The 15,391-nt window shown below is 38.9% G+C and overlaps 1 protein-coding gene across 10 annotated transcripts in view; it reads right to left on the bottom strand.

The window, feature by feature from the left end:
• The window catches only part of LOC114647909 (ryanodine receptor 1-like), a 387,179-nt gene that overhangs the window by 278,848 nt on the left and 92,940 nt on the right, over positions 1 to 15,391 (bottom strand). For all 10 annotated transcript variants that reach the window (XM_051932424.1, XM_051932426.1, XM_051932430.1 and 7 more), the window contains 3 exons: positions 14,013 to 14,146; positions 13,545 to 13,786; positions 3,116 to 3,308 (listed from right to left, as the gene is read on the bottom strand). In XM_051932424.1, the coding sequence (XP_051788384.1) occupies positions 3,116 to 3,308; positions 13,545 to 13,786; positions 14,013 to 14,146 (569 nt within the window). The remainder of the gene's footprint in view (positions 1 to 3,115; positions 3,309 to 13,544; positions 13,787 to 14,012; positions 14,147 to 15,391) is intronic.

The following is a 15,391-nucleotide window of genomic DNA, read 5'->3' as shown; positions in this document are numbered from 1 at the left end:
TTTATTTTTTTTTTACTTTTTTCCCCCATCTGTTTTCCATGTCTGGAAAAGGCTTTGACAATATAAACTTTAGACGTGTCTAATTATTAAAGCTAATGGTAGGCTGTTAAATTAATAGAATTCAATTAGTAAACATACAACGTTCTTATACTGCAGTATAAACATGCTGTATTTAGAAAAATACCTTAAATTAAAGAAATTGACCTATGTGTCATAACCATTTAGATTCTTCTTTAAAGATTAATAGATCTTTTTTGTTGATAATGGAAGACAATTCCTTTATGGGGGAATGACAGACAGAGAAGTCAGACTGAGTGCAATTTGTCGCATTAAATAGACAAATACAAGTGAATTGATTAAATTAATTAAATTAAAGCTCAAATCATATTAAGATGATCAAAACCTGAAATTCTTTTAACTTGAAATGCTAAAAAAGTGTTCCTTTCTAACCTATAAATTCTGCTTACCAGATAATTGAAATAAGCAACAATAAATTATCAGTGAAAACTTTTTTGAAAATGGGAATGAAATAAAATTAATATTTACTGAAATATTTTATGAGAAAAAAATACACTGAAAATGTTAAATACTGACAGCTATTTTAACTTTAATAAAAATGGAAGTATACAATTAACTCTTTTATGGAGAAAGAGCTGTAGGTTAACTTAAAAAGATTTTTAAGTAAAAAAAAAAAATAGAATAATGGCAATAAAAGAAAAAGTGTCTACACTTTGATTAAATTATTCTTCTTCGTTCGTCCGTCGAAATCGACAAGGACCATCAAGTCATCTGGTTAAGGGTGGGGTGGGTCTGGGTGGGTGCGTAGGTGGCTTACTAGTCTGATGCGTGCTCGGAATAGTCTCTGGCAATGCGGACATGGAATGGTTGCGGCAGTCAATGGTCTAGTGCTGTTTTTTCTGACTTGTCTGCATTGTTCAGTTGCCGCAGTCCTGCTAGTTTCATAAGATTGAGCCCCCTTCTTGACAGCTGATCTCCATTTGGTTTTGCAGTATTAATGTCACTCAATTTTTGTTGTCTCTCTTGAATTATTTACCATATAAAAAAAAATACTGTAGAAATTAAACAGAAAGTCTTTTCAGCTTACAAAATTCTGTATGTAATCTAACAGTGAAGACAAAAGTTGTCACTGTGTTTAAACACTTAATACTATAATGTTTGATTTGTGAATATGCACAACCTATTCAGGCAGCACAGTGGCGCAGTGGTAGCACTGCTGCCTCACAGTAAGAAGACCAGGGTTCACTTCCTGGGTCCTCCCTGTGTGGAGGTTGCGTTTTCTCCCCGTGTCTGTGTGGGTTTCCTCCGGGTGCCCCAAAGACATGCAGGTTAGATGCATTGGCGATCCTAAATTGTCCCTAGTGAGTGCGTGTGCCCTGCGGTGAGCTGGTGCCCTGCCTGGTGATTTGTTCCTGTGTTGTCTGGGATTGGCACCCTGTGTTAGGAAATAGCAGGTTGGATGATGACTGACACTACCTATTCATTATCAAAGTTATACATTTTTGTTTGACCATTGTGGATCATGAAAGAAGAGTTGATAAGAATTCAAGAAGTAAAGCGCTATATAAGCAGAAATGTGATTGTAAACACAATGATATTATAGTTGACAGCTAAATGTCGTGCACATGTTTAAAATGTAAAAGAATATATTTGCAATCTGGTATCTTTCTGCTAAAATAGCATATTTTCATTTTTAGAAGTATAACACTGTTTCTCAAATTAATTTTTTGGTTACAGTTTTGTCTACAATTGGCAATTATTAACAAAAGTAGGAAAATATTCATGGTACTATTTTATTAACAGAAACAGAACTGCCATACTAAGTAAATTTTAAACAGCATAATTAAAATGGAGAGTTAAAGTTGTGTAGAGCAAATTTAAACATCAACCCAAGATAAATGTTAGAAGTGATAAGTCATCACTGTACTTCCAATTTGTAACATACATTTGGGTCACTAAAAACTGAAAGTTACAATCTATTATGATGGAAACCGGGGTGTCAGCATGCTACAAACCCCAAAACACGAACACACAGAGAATCCCAGGTTCAAATAAAGAAGTGTTTATTCAAGACACTTCCACAAATTAACAAAAGCACAAGGACCAATATCCTTTCTCTCCCTCTACAATTCACATCTCCTTTCACCACCGCACTGCTCTCCTCCAGTCGAGTGTTGCTCTACATCCTCCCAGCTCTGACTCACCTGGACAAGAGAGTGCAGTCCCTTTTATTAAGGACCCGGGAGTACTTCTGGTCCCAGGCCCACTGCTCGATGGAAATACTTCTGGGTCATACAGAAGTCCCATTTTAGGAAGCGCTTCTCCCAACAGCACCCCCTTATGGCACATATGGTCCCCAACAGGGCTGTATTGCTGGACTACATTTCCCAGCATTCCCTACTGGTTCCCAAATAGGTGTAGATACGGAGGCCTGCTGCCATCTCCTGATCCGGTTGTAATAAAAAGTCCCCAGCAATGTCTTCCACTTCTGATGGGCTGTCTGTCCATTTTCTCAAGCCGTCACTTCTGGGTCTGGCTCTTGCCTATCTATTGGTCGGGATGCCCATTTGCTTGTTTGGAGCCTCCTGTCCAGGCAAGGAACCATCCCTTTCTCTGGTTGGGATTCCTGTCCAACCCGTGTGGCATTCACACTATCTACAGTGAGTAGACTTTATTCAGGGCAATTCCAACTCTCCAGTTCTGCAAGTTAAGAGGCCACCATCTTCATAGTAATTAATTTTGTTTACCCAAATATTGTATAAAAAAGTCACTCAAGCCAAGTATAAAGGTGGGTTTTAACGAAAAGTAAGGACAGAATGTTTCCCTTTTTGTTAACATTCTGCTTGTAAAATAAATTTAATAGATGCATTAAAAAACAATGACACACAACAGTTTAATGCTATATTCTTTACAAAATAAATCTGACTTCATGGACTGAAAAAATGAAATGCAGGGATGGATAAAAAACACTGGACTGGAACTTGCCTTTGACAAAAAAATTACCAAAATGTCCACAGTGGCCCAGAAGCAAACCTGAAAATAACTAAACATAGGGATAAGCACTCCATTTTTGCTTTAGAACCACTAAAATACTTACTTTACTCCTGCACTGAAGCTAACTACAGGGAAGAAGAGGCCATCAAGATTAAAATTTTCAAACATTCCCTGTACTGGATGTCCATTGATGCGGAATGAGATACTGGGAACAGTCAGATCCAGGCAGCAGCTGACAACATCATCTGCAGCTAGCAAGTTCTGACTGGGAGAGGCTACATTACGTGGCACACGACCTGGAAAAACAGAATAACAATAGCGTCAGTTTGTTCTCAAAGAGAAAACGCAGATGAGTAAAAATTTTGTGTCAAAAATGTCAAAACCCATTTTTAAATAGACCATTTTTATAGGTAAAACACTTAAGATATTATTAACATTCTTTGTTAACAGAACATAAACCCATCCAAATTCCAATTACCATAACAAAACCAATTAGAGAAGTAGTAAAACGAAGCAGTGTATTATAGCCAAACAAGAAGAGTTTCAGAGTGGAATTGTAACATTGTTGCCATCATTTGAAACATGCTAATTATTTTAGAAAAAAAAATATAACTAACTAAGAAAACCTTGTAATTAAAATATTTGACTTTTAAAATTGGCCGGCACGGTGGCGCAGTGAGTAGCGCTGCTGCCTCGCAGTTAGGAGACCTGAGTTTGCTTCCCTGGTCCTCCCTGCATGGAGTTCGCATGTCCTCCACGTGTCTGTGTGGGTTTCCTCCTGGTACTCTGGTTTCCTCCCACAGTCCAAAGACATACGGGTTAGGTGCAGTGGCGATTCTGGATTGTCCCAGGTGTGTGCTTGGTGTGTGTGTGCGCCCTGCGGTGGGCTGGTGCCCTGCTCGGGGTTTGTTTCCTGCCTTGTGCCTTGTGTTGGCTAGGATTGGCTCCAGCAGACCCCCATGACCCTGTAGTTAGGATATAGCGGGTTGGATAATGGATGGATGGATGAGTTTTAAAATTGAATTTCACTGTATACATTACCGGTCAATAAGATATGCTATACACCCAATGAACAAATTATTAGGAAAATCTGTGCACCTTATTACCCATGCAATAATCTAATCAGACAATAATGAGGAAGCAGTGCAATACTTAAAATCATGCAGATACACTTCAGAAGCTTGAGATAATGTTCACATCTAAAACCAGAATGAGGAAAAAATGCGATCTCAGTGATTTCAACCATGGCATGGTTGTTGGTGTTAGACTGGCCGGTCTGAGTATTTCTATAACTGCTAATCTCCTGGGATCTTTTCACACAACAGTCTCCAGAGTTTTCTCAGAATGGAGCATAAAAACTAAAACATGCAGTGGGTGGAAAATACTCGGTGGATGAGAAAGGTCAGAGGAGAATAGTTAAAATAGTTTGAGGTGAAAAAAGGCTATGATAACTCAAATAATCTCTTTGTCCTACTAGGGTGAGCAGACAGCCTTAAGGCAGATAGACTACAACAGCAGAAGACAGCGATGGGTTCCACTCATTCTGGACCAAAATCTTTAAATGCCTTTCAGACAGCCTTGGTGTCACAATCCCTTCTAATCCACTAACAGCCGTGTTTGGTGGGCTCACAGACGGGCTTAAAGTGGAGAAGGACAAACAAACTGTGATTGGCTTTACTTCACTATTGGCACGTAGACTTATCTTGCTCATTTGGAAGAATCCTAACTCACCTCTTTTAAGTCCGTGGGTAACTGATGTTATATACTACTTGAAATTGGAAAAAATCAAATTCTCACTTAGATGATCTATACTAAACTTTTTCAAAACCTGGCAGGATGTAATTAATAACATCTTAGAATAAGCATTTAAATTGAGGAAGCAGCTTCTCTCCCCTCTTTTTTTTAATTAATTTATTAAATTATCTATTTACTTATTTGTACAAGTTTAAAGTAAAACTCTGCTGGCCTAGCTTTCTTTCTCATAGGTCGGGGTTGATTTGTTTCAAACCTAGTTTTGTTAAAATTGACTTGTTTGTATGGAATGTTATTTGATTTTAATAAAATCATTAAAATGCAAAAAAGTAAAAAAAAATAAAAAAAAAGCATTAGGTTCCACTCCTGTCCGCCAATAAAACAGAAAGCTGAAGCATCACTGGGCACAGATTCACTAAAACTGGACAGATAAAGACTGGAAAAATGTAGCCTGGTCTGATGAATCTCGATTTCTGCTGAGTAACATGGATAGTAGGGTAATAATTTGGTGCCAACAACATGAATCCATGCACCCAACCTGCTGGTGCTGTAATGTTGTGAGGAATGTTTTCTTGGTACACTTTGGACCCGATCACAGCCTTTTTGAGTATTGTTGCTGACCATGTGAATCCCTTCATGGCCACAATTTACCCATGCTCTAATTGCTACTTTCAGCACAATAATCCACATTCCAGGGGATGCACAAACCAGTGTGTTTCTTTATGCTGGTCCCAAGCCCAGATAAATGGGGAGGATACGTCAGAAAGGGCATCCGGTGTAAAATTTTGCCAGATCAATATGCGGACAGCAATACAGATTTCAATACCAGATCAGTAGAGGCCCGAGTTAACAACGGCCGCCACCAGTACTGTTAGCCAACAGATTACTGGTGGAAATTGGGCTACTGTTGGCCAAACAGGGAGAATAAGAGGGGGGTGACATGCCTGGAGGAAAAAGGAGAGGAGGAAGATAAAGACAGTAGAACTGAGGGTAAGAACTATGAATGCTGGCAGTATGACTTTTAAGGGGAGAAAGTTAGCTGATGTGATGGGGAGAAGGAAAGTTGATATATTGTGTGTGCAAGAGACTAAATAGATGGGGAGTAAGGCCAGGTGGATCGGAGGTGGATTCAAATTGTTCTATCAGTGTGTGGATGGGAGGAGAACTGGGGTAAGAGTTATTCTGAAGGAACAGTATGTCAAGTGTGTTTGGAGGTGAAAAGAGTGTCAGATAGAGTAATGATTATGAAGCTGGAAATTGAAGGTGCGATGATGAATGTTGTTAGTGCATATGCACCGCAAGTTGGGTGTGCAATGGATGAGAAAGAAGATTTCTGGAGTGAGTTGGATGAAGTGATGGACAGTGTACCCAAGGGACAGTGAGTGGTGATTGGAGCAGATTGCAATGGGCATGTTGGTGAAGGGAACAGAGGGTATAAGGTATGTATTGTGTCAAGAAGAGGAATGAAAAAGGTCAGATGAAAGTGGGTTTTGCGAAAAGTATTTGCATGGCTGTAGTGAATATGTATTTTAAGAAGAAGGAGGAACACAGAGTGATGTACAAGAGTGGAGGAAGATGCACACAGGTAGATTATATCCTATGCAGGAGGATCAATCTGAAGGAGATTGAAGACTGCAAAGTGGTGGCAGGTGGAAGTGTAGTTAGGCAGCATAGGATGGTGGTCTGTAGGATAATGTTGGAGATCAAGAAAAGGAGGAGTGAGAGCAAAGCCAAGAATAAAATGGTGGAAGTTTAAAAAGGAAGACTGCGTTGAGTTCAGGGAGGAGGTAAGACAGGCACTGAGAGGCAATGAAGAGTTGCCAAACAGCTGGGCAACTACAGCAGATGTAGTAAGGGTGACAGCAAGAAGGGTGCTTGGCGTGACATCTGGACAGAGGAAGGGGGAAAAGAAAACCTGGTGGTGGAATGGGAAAGTACAGGAGACTATACAGAGAAAGAGATTGGCGAAGAAGAAGTGGGATAGTCAGAGAGATGCAGAAAGTAGACAACAGTAAAAGGAGATAAGGCATAAGGTGAAGAGAGAGGTGGTGAAGGCTAAAGAAAAGGCGTATGATGAGTTGTTTGAGCGGTTAGACTAAGGAAGGAGAAAAGGACCTGTACTGATTGGCTAGACAGAGGGACCGAGCTGAGAAAGATGTGCAGCAGGTTAGGGTGATAAAGGATAAAGATGAAAACATACTCACAAGCGAGGAGGGTGTGCTGAGCAGATGGAAAGAGTACTTTGAGAGGCTGATGAATAAAGATAATGAGAGAGAGAGAGCAAGAGAGAACGAGAGAGAGAGAGAAGATTTGATGATCTGGCGATAGTGAATTAGGAAGAAGATGAAGAATGGAAATTCCATTGGTCCAGATGACATACTGTACCTGTGGAAGCATGGAGGTGTTTAGGAGAGATGGCAGTGGAGTTTTTAACCAGATTGTTTAATGGAAACTTGGAAAGTGAGAGGATCCCTGAGGAGTGGAGAAGAAGTGTACTGGTGCAAATTTTTAAGAATAAGGGGGATGTGCAGAACTGTAGTAACTACAGGGGGATAAAATTAATGAGCCACAGCATGAAATTTTGGAAAATAGTAGTGGAAGCTAGGTTAAGAAGGGAGGTGATTATTAGTGAGCAGCAGTATGGTTGCATGCCTTGAAAGAGCACCACAGATGTGATGTTTGCTCTGAGGGTGTTGATGGAGAAGTATCGAGAAGGCCAGAAGGAGTTGCATTGAGTCAGGAGTGGTAGAGAAGTATGTAAGAGTTGTACAGGATATGTATGAGGGAAGTGTGACAGTGGTGAGATCTGCGGTAGGAGTGACGGATGCATTCAACATGGATATAGGATTATATCAGGGATCAGCTCTGAGCCCTTTTTTATTTGCAATGGTGATGGACAGGTTGACAGACGAGATTAGACAGGAGTCCCTGTGGAAATTTGCTGATGACATTGTGATCTGTAGTGAGAGTTGGGAGCAGGTTAAGGAGACCTGGGAGAGGTGAAGATATGCTCTAGAGAGGAGAGGAATTAAGGTCAGTAAGAACAAGAGAGAATACATGTGTGTAAATGAGAGGAAGGTCAGTGGAATGGTGAGGATGCTGGGATTAGAGATGGCAAAGGTTTTTGAGTTTAAATTCTTGAGATTAGCAGTACAGAGTAACAGGGATTGTGGAAGAGAGGTGAAGAAGAGAGTGTAGGCAGGTGAAATGGGTGGAGAAGAGTGTCAGGAGTAATTTGTGACAGACGGGTATCAGCAAGAGTGAAAGGGAAGGTCTACAGGATGGTAGTGAGACCAGCTATGTTATATGGGTTGGAGACAGTGGCACTGACAAAAAAACAGGAGACAGAGGTGGCCGGAGGTGGCAGAGCTAAAGTTGTTAAGATTTGCATTGAGTGTGATGAGAATGGACAGGATTAGAAATTAAGACATTAGAGGGTCAGCTCAGGTTGGACGATTTGGAGACAAAGTCTGAGAAGTGAGATTTCATTGGTTTGGACATGTGCAGAGGAAAGATTGCTGGGTATATTGCGAAAAGTAAACTATGAAGTGAGCTGCCTGGCAAGACGAAAACAGGAAGGCCTAAGAGGAGGTTTATGGATGTGGTGGGAGCGAACATGCAGGTGATGGGTGTAACAGAGCAAGTTTCAGAGGTCAGGAAGATATGGAAAAAGATGATCCACTGCGGCAACCCCGAACAGCCGAAATAAGAAGAAGAAGCAATATAATGCACCATGTCACAAAGCAAAAGTCATCGCAAATTGGTTTTGTGAGCATGAGAATGAGTTCAGTATCCTTCAGTGGCCTTCACAGTCACCAGTCACCATCTGAAGCTAGAAGTACACCTTTGGGATGTAATAGAATGGTAGATTCACTGCATGAATGTACTGCTGACAAAACTTCAGAAATTGTATGATGCAATCATGCCAACGTGGACCACAATTTCAAAGAAATGTTTTCAACATCTTGTGGAATCCATGTCATGAAGAACTGAGGCTGATTTGACAGCAAAAAGAACCCCTACACAGTGCCAGCTGAGTTTGTTTCCAGAATGTTTTGTAAATAATAACTACCTGTTAAAGGCCACTAAACTGCTTACGCTTTGAGAAACATTTTTTAAAGAAAAATAAAATGAATAGAAGAGGATCAGAGCAGAATTTTTTTACTCATATTATCAAGCAATAATGTATCTGTAATAAGCCAAAATTACTAATCCCATAAGGATCTACTTCACTGTTCATGTCGCATTCAGAATTGGAGTTGAGAACAATACAGATGATGGTATGGATATCAGAATTTGAAAAATTCAGAAAAGTGTTGCATCCACTATTATTATATGTCCTCACTTCAGTTTCTTCATTTCCTATTCCGCAGTAATTTCTCAATGGTTTCATTAGAATATTAACGAAGTCCATCAGAGGCATAGGAGCAAAGGCTGAGGTATTTTTGAGACTCATGAAATTAAGTAAAGAATACATCCTTTACAGGCAATTTTCAAGAATAATGTTAATAGCACATAAAAAGGATTTGCTCCTTTATGACACTTGAGTGCTCAACTGGTTTGTGCAATTAGAAAATAATGACTGCGTTATTCTACTAAGTCAGTGAATATAATTAAAGCAGCATATGATAAAAGTAAAGTAATTGTTATTAGGAACATGAATTACAGTTTTAGCTTCAACAATGATTTCATTCAAAAGGTTATGTCATGTCATTTTTCAACCCCCTCAATCTAGACCAAAGTCATGATAAAGGGCCAGAACTTATCCCAGCTAGAATAGGACGTATGGCAGGAACAATCCCTGGAGAGGGTGCCAGTTCATCGCAGGGAGAACAGACACACACACTCACACATCAAACACACACAAGGGACAATTTAGCATCGCTAATTTAATGGGAGGAAACCCACACCAGCACAGGAAGAATATGCAAACCATACAGAGAGGGCATGGGACATGAACCCTGGTTTCCTTACTACAGGGTAGCAGCACTACCATTGTGCCACTGTGACTCCCCTCATTCAAAAGGTATTATTTATTGTTTTTGAAATGTTATACAGTAATCCCTCGCTGTATCGCGCTTCACCTTTCGCAGCTTCACTCTATTGCGGATTTTATATGTAAACATATTTAAATATATATCGCGGATTTTTTGCTGGTTCGCGGATTTCTGAGGACAATGGGTCTTTTAATTTCTGCTACATGCTTCCTCAGTTGGTTTGCCCAGTTGATTTCATACAAGGGACGCTATTGGCAGATGGCTGAGAAGCTACCCAGCTTACTTTTCTCTCTCTCTTGCGCTGACTTTCTCTGATCCTAACGTAGGGGGATTGAGCAGGGGGGCTGTTCGCACACCTAGACGATACGGACGCTCGTCTAAAAATGCTGAAAGATTATCTTCACGTTGCTACCTTCTGTGCAGCTGCTTCGTGAAGCGACATGCTGCACGGTGCTTCGCATACTTAAAAGCACGAAGGGCACGTTTTGATTTTTGACTGTTTGTTTTTCTCTCTCTCTCTCTCCCTGCTCCTGACGAAGGGGTGTGAGCTGCCACCTTCAACAGCTTTGTGCCGGCGGTGCTTCGCATACTTAAAAGCCAAACAGCCCTATTGATTTGTTTGCTTTCCTCTGTCTCTTTCTGACAGTCTGTGCTCCTGACGTGCACTCCTTTGAAGAGGAAGATATGTTTGCATTCTTTTAATTGTGAGACAGAACTGTCATCTCTGTCTTGTCATGGAGCACAGTTTAAACTTTTGAAAAAGAGACAAATGTTTGTTTGCAGTGTTTGAATAACGTTCCTGTCTCTCTACAACCTCCTGTGTTTCTGCGCAAATCTGTGACCCAAGCATGACAATATAAAAATAACCATATAAACATATGGTTTCTACTTCACAGATTTTCTTATTTGCGGGTGGCTCTGGAACGCAACCCCCGCGATGGAGGAGGGATTACTGTACTGTTATAAGTAAAAATAAAAAATAAGAAGCATATACTTACTTTGTGTAAAATAAGGTAATAACACAATCTATTAGGCTCCTTATAAAACACTTAAATAAGACTGAAGTTAAGTGTTATCAAACAATAAAAATCATATCACTTATCAAGCAAGACAAAAATAGAAGTCATTTTCATTGTAGGCATGCCATCAGCTGCATTAAGTTTATTTATTCTCCTGTCAGTATCAGCTTATATGTTCTTGGCAAGAAAATATGGTGTACTTGTGGCAATTGATTATGTATCAAAATTTTCAGGCAAGTTTTGTATTACAGAAAAGAACTTCCTGTCATTTCATATCACACTCTTCCTAAAATAGCTTGTAATTTTGCTTTTCGTTTACTCCTTTATCTTTTGATCCGCTGATACTCAATCAGTCTCTTTCACAAATCCAGTTTATACCAAGTTTAAAAGTTCCCAAATGTTTACTACATTTACTGAACTAAATGCAAATGTGAAAACAGATCAGGACCAAAACCCCTATATCATGTGATGTAATGTAAATACACACTTAAAAAGGTGAAAACAAAAACATGCGTGCAATAAAGAAAATACAGGCAGCAATAACAGTGTCCTTTCATATTTCACATTTTAAATTTCTCGAGTGCAGATTATGTCTCACTGAATTTGTTGTATAATTAAACATAGTATTTCCCAGTTTCAGAGTTAAAACTGAGAAAACGTTTGCTATAAAATTTAAAAAGCTTAACCTGATTCAGCATTTTTAAATACAGAGCTGTACCTGCCTCCTTCATGTACATGTCTATTGCAAAATAACTGTATGACAGGGAGATAAATAAAAATAAATGGATACGATGACATGTAACAAGTCTTGATGTAGCAGCACGTACGCGTATAAACTGACATTTACACATGAGCCTATTCGATACATTTACAAATCTAAGTACTAGCTGGTGTTTTCAGCGAGAACACCTTCTCAAACATGGGCTTATTACTGGTAGTTTTATTTTATTACTTCATTTATTCAAGTGGCAGTGGTTTGGTAACCAATAGGAATCATAACCGCAGGACAAGCGGAGGTTAATTGATTATGCAAACTTTCAAATTTTGGATAAAAATACCAGAAACTGTTCTTAATTGCTTGTTTTGCAAGGAGCTTTTACTTTAGTTTTTAAGCTGTCATATGCTCATAAGGGCTTTGCCTTTGACTCTTCTCCTTTTTTTGTTTCGTTACTGCTCCTTTTTACCCATTTTTTTAAATGACTCCCAATTTAGTGTAGTATGTAAGGTGGAGAGGTCTCTTTTTAAACTCTTTCTCTCGGGTGCTGCTAGTGCAATTAGTACTGAAATCATCTGAAGGAGATTTAAGAGCTGGCCTTACCACTCTTTGCTAACAGGCTCACTTTTCCATTCAGTAGGTCCTTGTAGGGTTAAAAGTAAAAAATCATTTACTGTACACCTTAGTTCAGAATTTCTGTTTGAAAACTTTGGCTACTTTGAAAGTTTGTTTTATTAGTACGAGTATTTTTCAGTCTTGCGTATTTTTACCTTATAATTTCTATCTTAACAATTCTGGGTTCAGACCTTTCTTTGCATACTTCTTGGATTGCGATTTTTACATTTCATTAATTGAGGATTATGCTAAGTTGTTCTTTGTGTTTTCTGTCCTTTGGCATCTCTCCCGTTTGCTAGTCTTTTCAATTAATCTTTCTTCTTATTTACTATTTTATTTTCTATCATTCTCACTATTAACATGAAAACTTCCTTTTCCATTGAATTTGTTTTTCATCTCCTTGATATGCTTTGTATGGATTCTACATAAATAGCACTTTTTACTTAATTTCTGATTAAAAACATTTAAGTTTTACTTAATTTCTGATTAAAAACATTTAAGTTTAATTTACTATTTCTGGAATAAGGCTGGATAGCCAATATAGCTAGGACATTCATGTTGGTTAAAGAGCTGCGGAACATTGATTATGGCGTTGAAGTTGTGTCTTTTGAAGTCTGACCACTACAGTGAGACTACGATTCATCAGTGAGGCGATTCAGTAACAAATTTGGTGCTAACTACATTTTCTAATGGCCTATAAATGGTTAATATTAGGCAAACCACATTTTTTTTATTTGAAAGTTAACTGAAATATGTTGGTTAGGAATTGAAGTATATTTCTGATGGAAAAATCATGAACTTAAGCAACTATTATTTTTTAACCAAATAAGTTGTGTGAATTGAAGTGGTTAAAATAATGTAATATTGTGTGTTCCACAAGTTTCTAAATACAACTAAACATTACCAAAAGAAGAAAAAAAAAACATTTAAGTTTAATCTACTTTGTGGTTGTGTTTTTGGGAATATTTTATTGGTTTTAAAATACTGAAAATCCTTTGTCTTAAATAACATGGCATAATATGCATCATTAATTGATGTATGTGCAAAGCAATGTTGCAACAAGAAAATTACTGAAAATGTAAATATAACAATGTCTTCAGCCAAGTGACACTAAAGACTGCAAACAATAGCAAAATAAATTATAAAAGCCATACAAATTGAAAAATTCTCCCAGACCCAAATTAATGACTCTAAAATGGATAGAGATATCATGATCGTTTGAGATATAAGGCACTTACTTATTCAGGCTGCTGTAGTGCGGAAGCCCAACACCACACTAACAACTGATTCACATTATAACCTAGTAAAAATTTACAGCACCAGCAGTCCTCCATAGACTGAATTGAGATTTATTTGTATTTTACAGATAATAGAAAATATAACTTTCTACTCCTTTTTAGCCTTGCAAACCCCAATAAACTCTTGAGAACTCACCAGACCAAAGATGCAGCCCATCAAAACCATATGAGTAAAGGTCATCTCCGACACCATTGCTACCCCAACCTTCACCGCCACCAGGGTAGGGACTATATCCTTCTGTAAGAGCCCATCCTACACGTAGGTGAGTGGCTTGGGCACTCACAAATGAATCCACATAATCCACCATCACCTCAAAGTACCACTTCTTGTACTGAGTGGAGCCTTCACACATTCCTAGAAAGATGTTGGGTCTCATGCTAAAATTAAAGCAAAAACAGCATGTCAAGTTAATTTAAGAATCTCTATCTGTTCCTGGTGTAAAGTTACGCACACAACTGGTAAAACGTTTGATTTAAGTAAGCTTACCAATCCAAGATAGTTCACATTTTCAAATAACAAAGAAAATACACCACACAAAGATTATTCCCAAGATTTAATAAAAAATGACTTTCTGTCTTGTAATCACTGTTAGCTGTTATTTACCTTGTTACGTAGTTGATAATGTTGGATTGCAAGAGAAGGTCACGCCCTGGAAGAAGGTTCTCAGTGATGAGGTTCTGATTGGATCTGACAGCAACCCCATTACAGACACACAGAGAGCAGAGGACATCCAAAACCTAGAAATGGAAAGAGATTTAGGTACCTAAACTGTGTTAAATTAAGGGGTTATCATCTATATGTATAAAATGGTAATAAGGAGAAAGTGATGTGTGCTTTAATACAGCTTTGACATTGCAGTGCCATACTAGAAGCTGGTTTTGATTACAAAAACTGTATTAGCAAGAATTAAATGGCTAATTGTAAATGAGATCTTCACCTAAGCTGGCTTCCTATTTCCCTCCTAAATTCTAAGACTGCAAATGAACTTATAGCATGAGATTCTGCAGAACTGCTAACATTATGACACTTTAGCATTCTCTGATTGGTTATCTAGATGATGACACTGAAAAGGCTTAAGAGGAAGCAGCAATTAATAAGCAGATTCGTTGAAAAATTCTTTATTTGAAACACAGTTTATATCTAAAAAATTAGCCTAAAAAATAAAAAAAAACAGGTCATTTAAGCAGAATTCATCTATGAAGTTCAAATTCATGTTTATCGCCACACAGAGTATTCTGCAATTTTTTCATCCAACCATTATCTAAAAATACATATTTTTCAGGGGTATTGAACTCAACGCCTGCAGGCTGGATCAGGCCCTTAGTCCTTCTGAAAGCAATAAGCTTCATCATCAATACTTAAAACATATTACACAATAACTGTCACTTTTCTAAAATATCCAATTTCATATCCTGAAGTAAAGCAACATATCCATATTAAACTTAACTAGACCGCAATTACACCTGATGTTGAAATGCATCCCCACTGCACCAGGGCTGCTAACCTGTAGTTAGAATGGACTCTGGCTGCTCAATGACCCAACAGGATAAAGGGAAAAGAAACTGACATGGTAGCCGTACACTTGCTGCCAATGTGGTAACATTTAAAGCTGCTCAGGTGTTAGGAGTGGCCAGCACCCAAAATGATTTTTTTCTCTTTTCCATATAAAATACATTTGCATGTCCCCTCATGGGCGGCACGGTGGCGCAGTGGGTAGCGCTGCTGCCTTGCAGTTGGGCGATCTGGGGACCTGGGTTCGCTTCCCGGGTCCTCCCTGCGTGGAGTTTGCATGTTCTCCCCGTGTCTGCGTGGGTTTCCTCCGGGCCCTCCGGTTTCCTCCCACAGTCCAAAGACATGCAGGTTAGGTGGACTGGCGATTCTAAATTGGCCCTAGTGTGTGATTGGTGTGTGGGTGTGTTTGTGTGTGTCCTGCGGTGGGTTGGCACCCTGACCAGGATTGGTTCCTGCCTTGTGCCCTGTGT

Source organism: Erpetoichthys calabaricus, chromosome 1 (genome assembly GCF_900747795.2).
Source record: "Erpetoichthys calabaricus chromosome 1, fErpCal1.3, whole genome shotgun sequence".
NCBI classification, from domain to species: Eukaryota; Metazoa; Chordata; class Cladistia; order Polypteriformes; family Polypteridae; genus Erpetoichthys; species Erpetoichthys calabaricus.
This window is presented reverse-complemented; position numbering and strand designations above follow the sequence as displayed.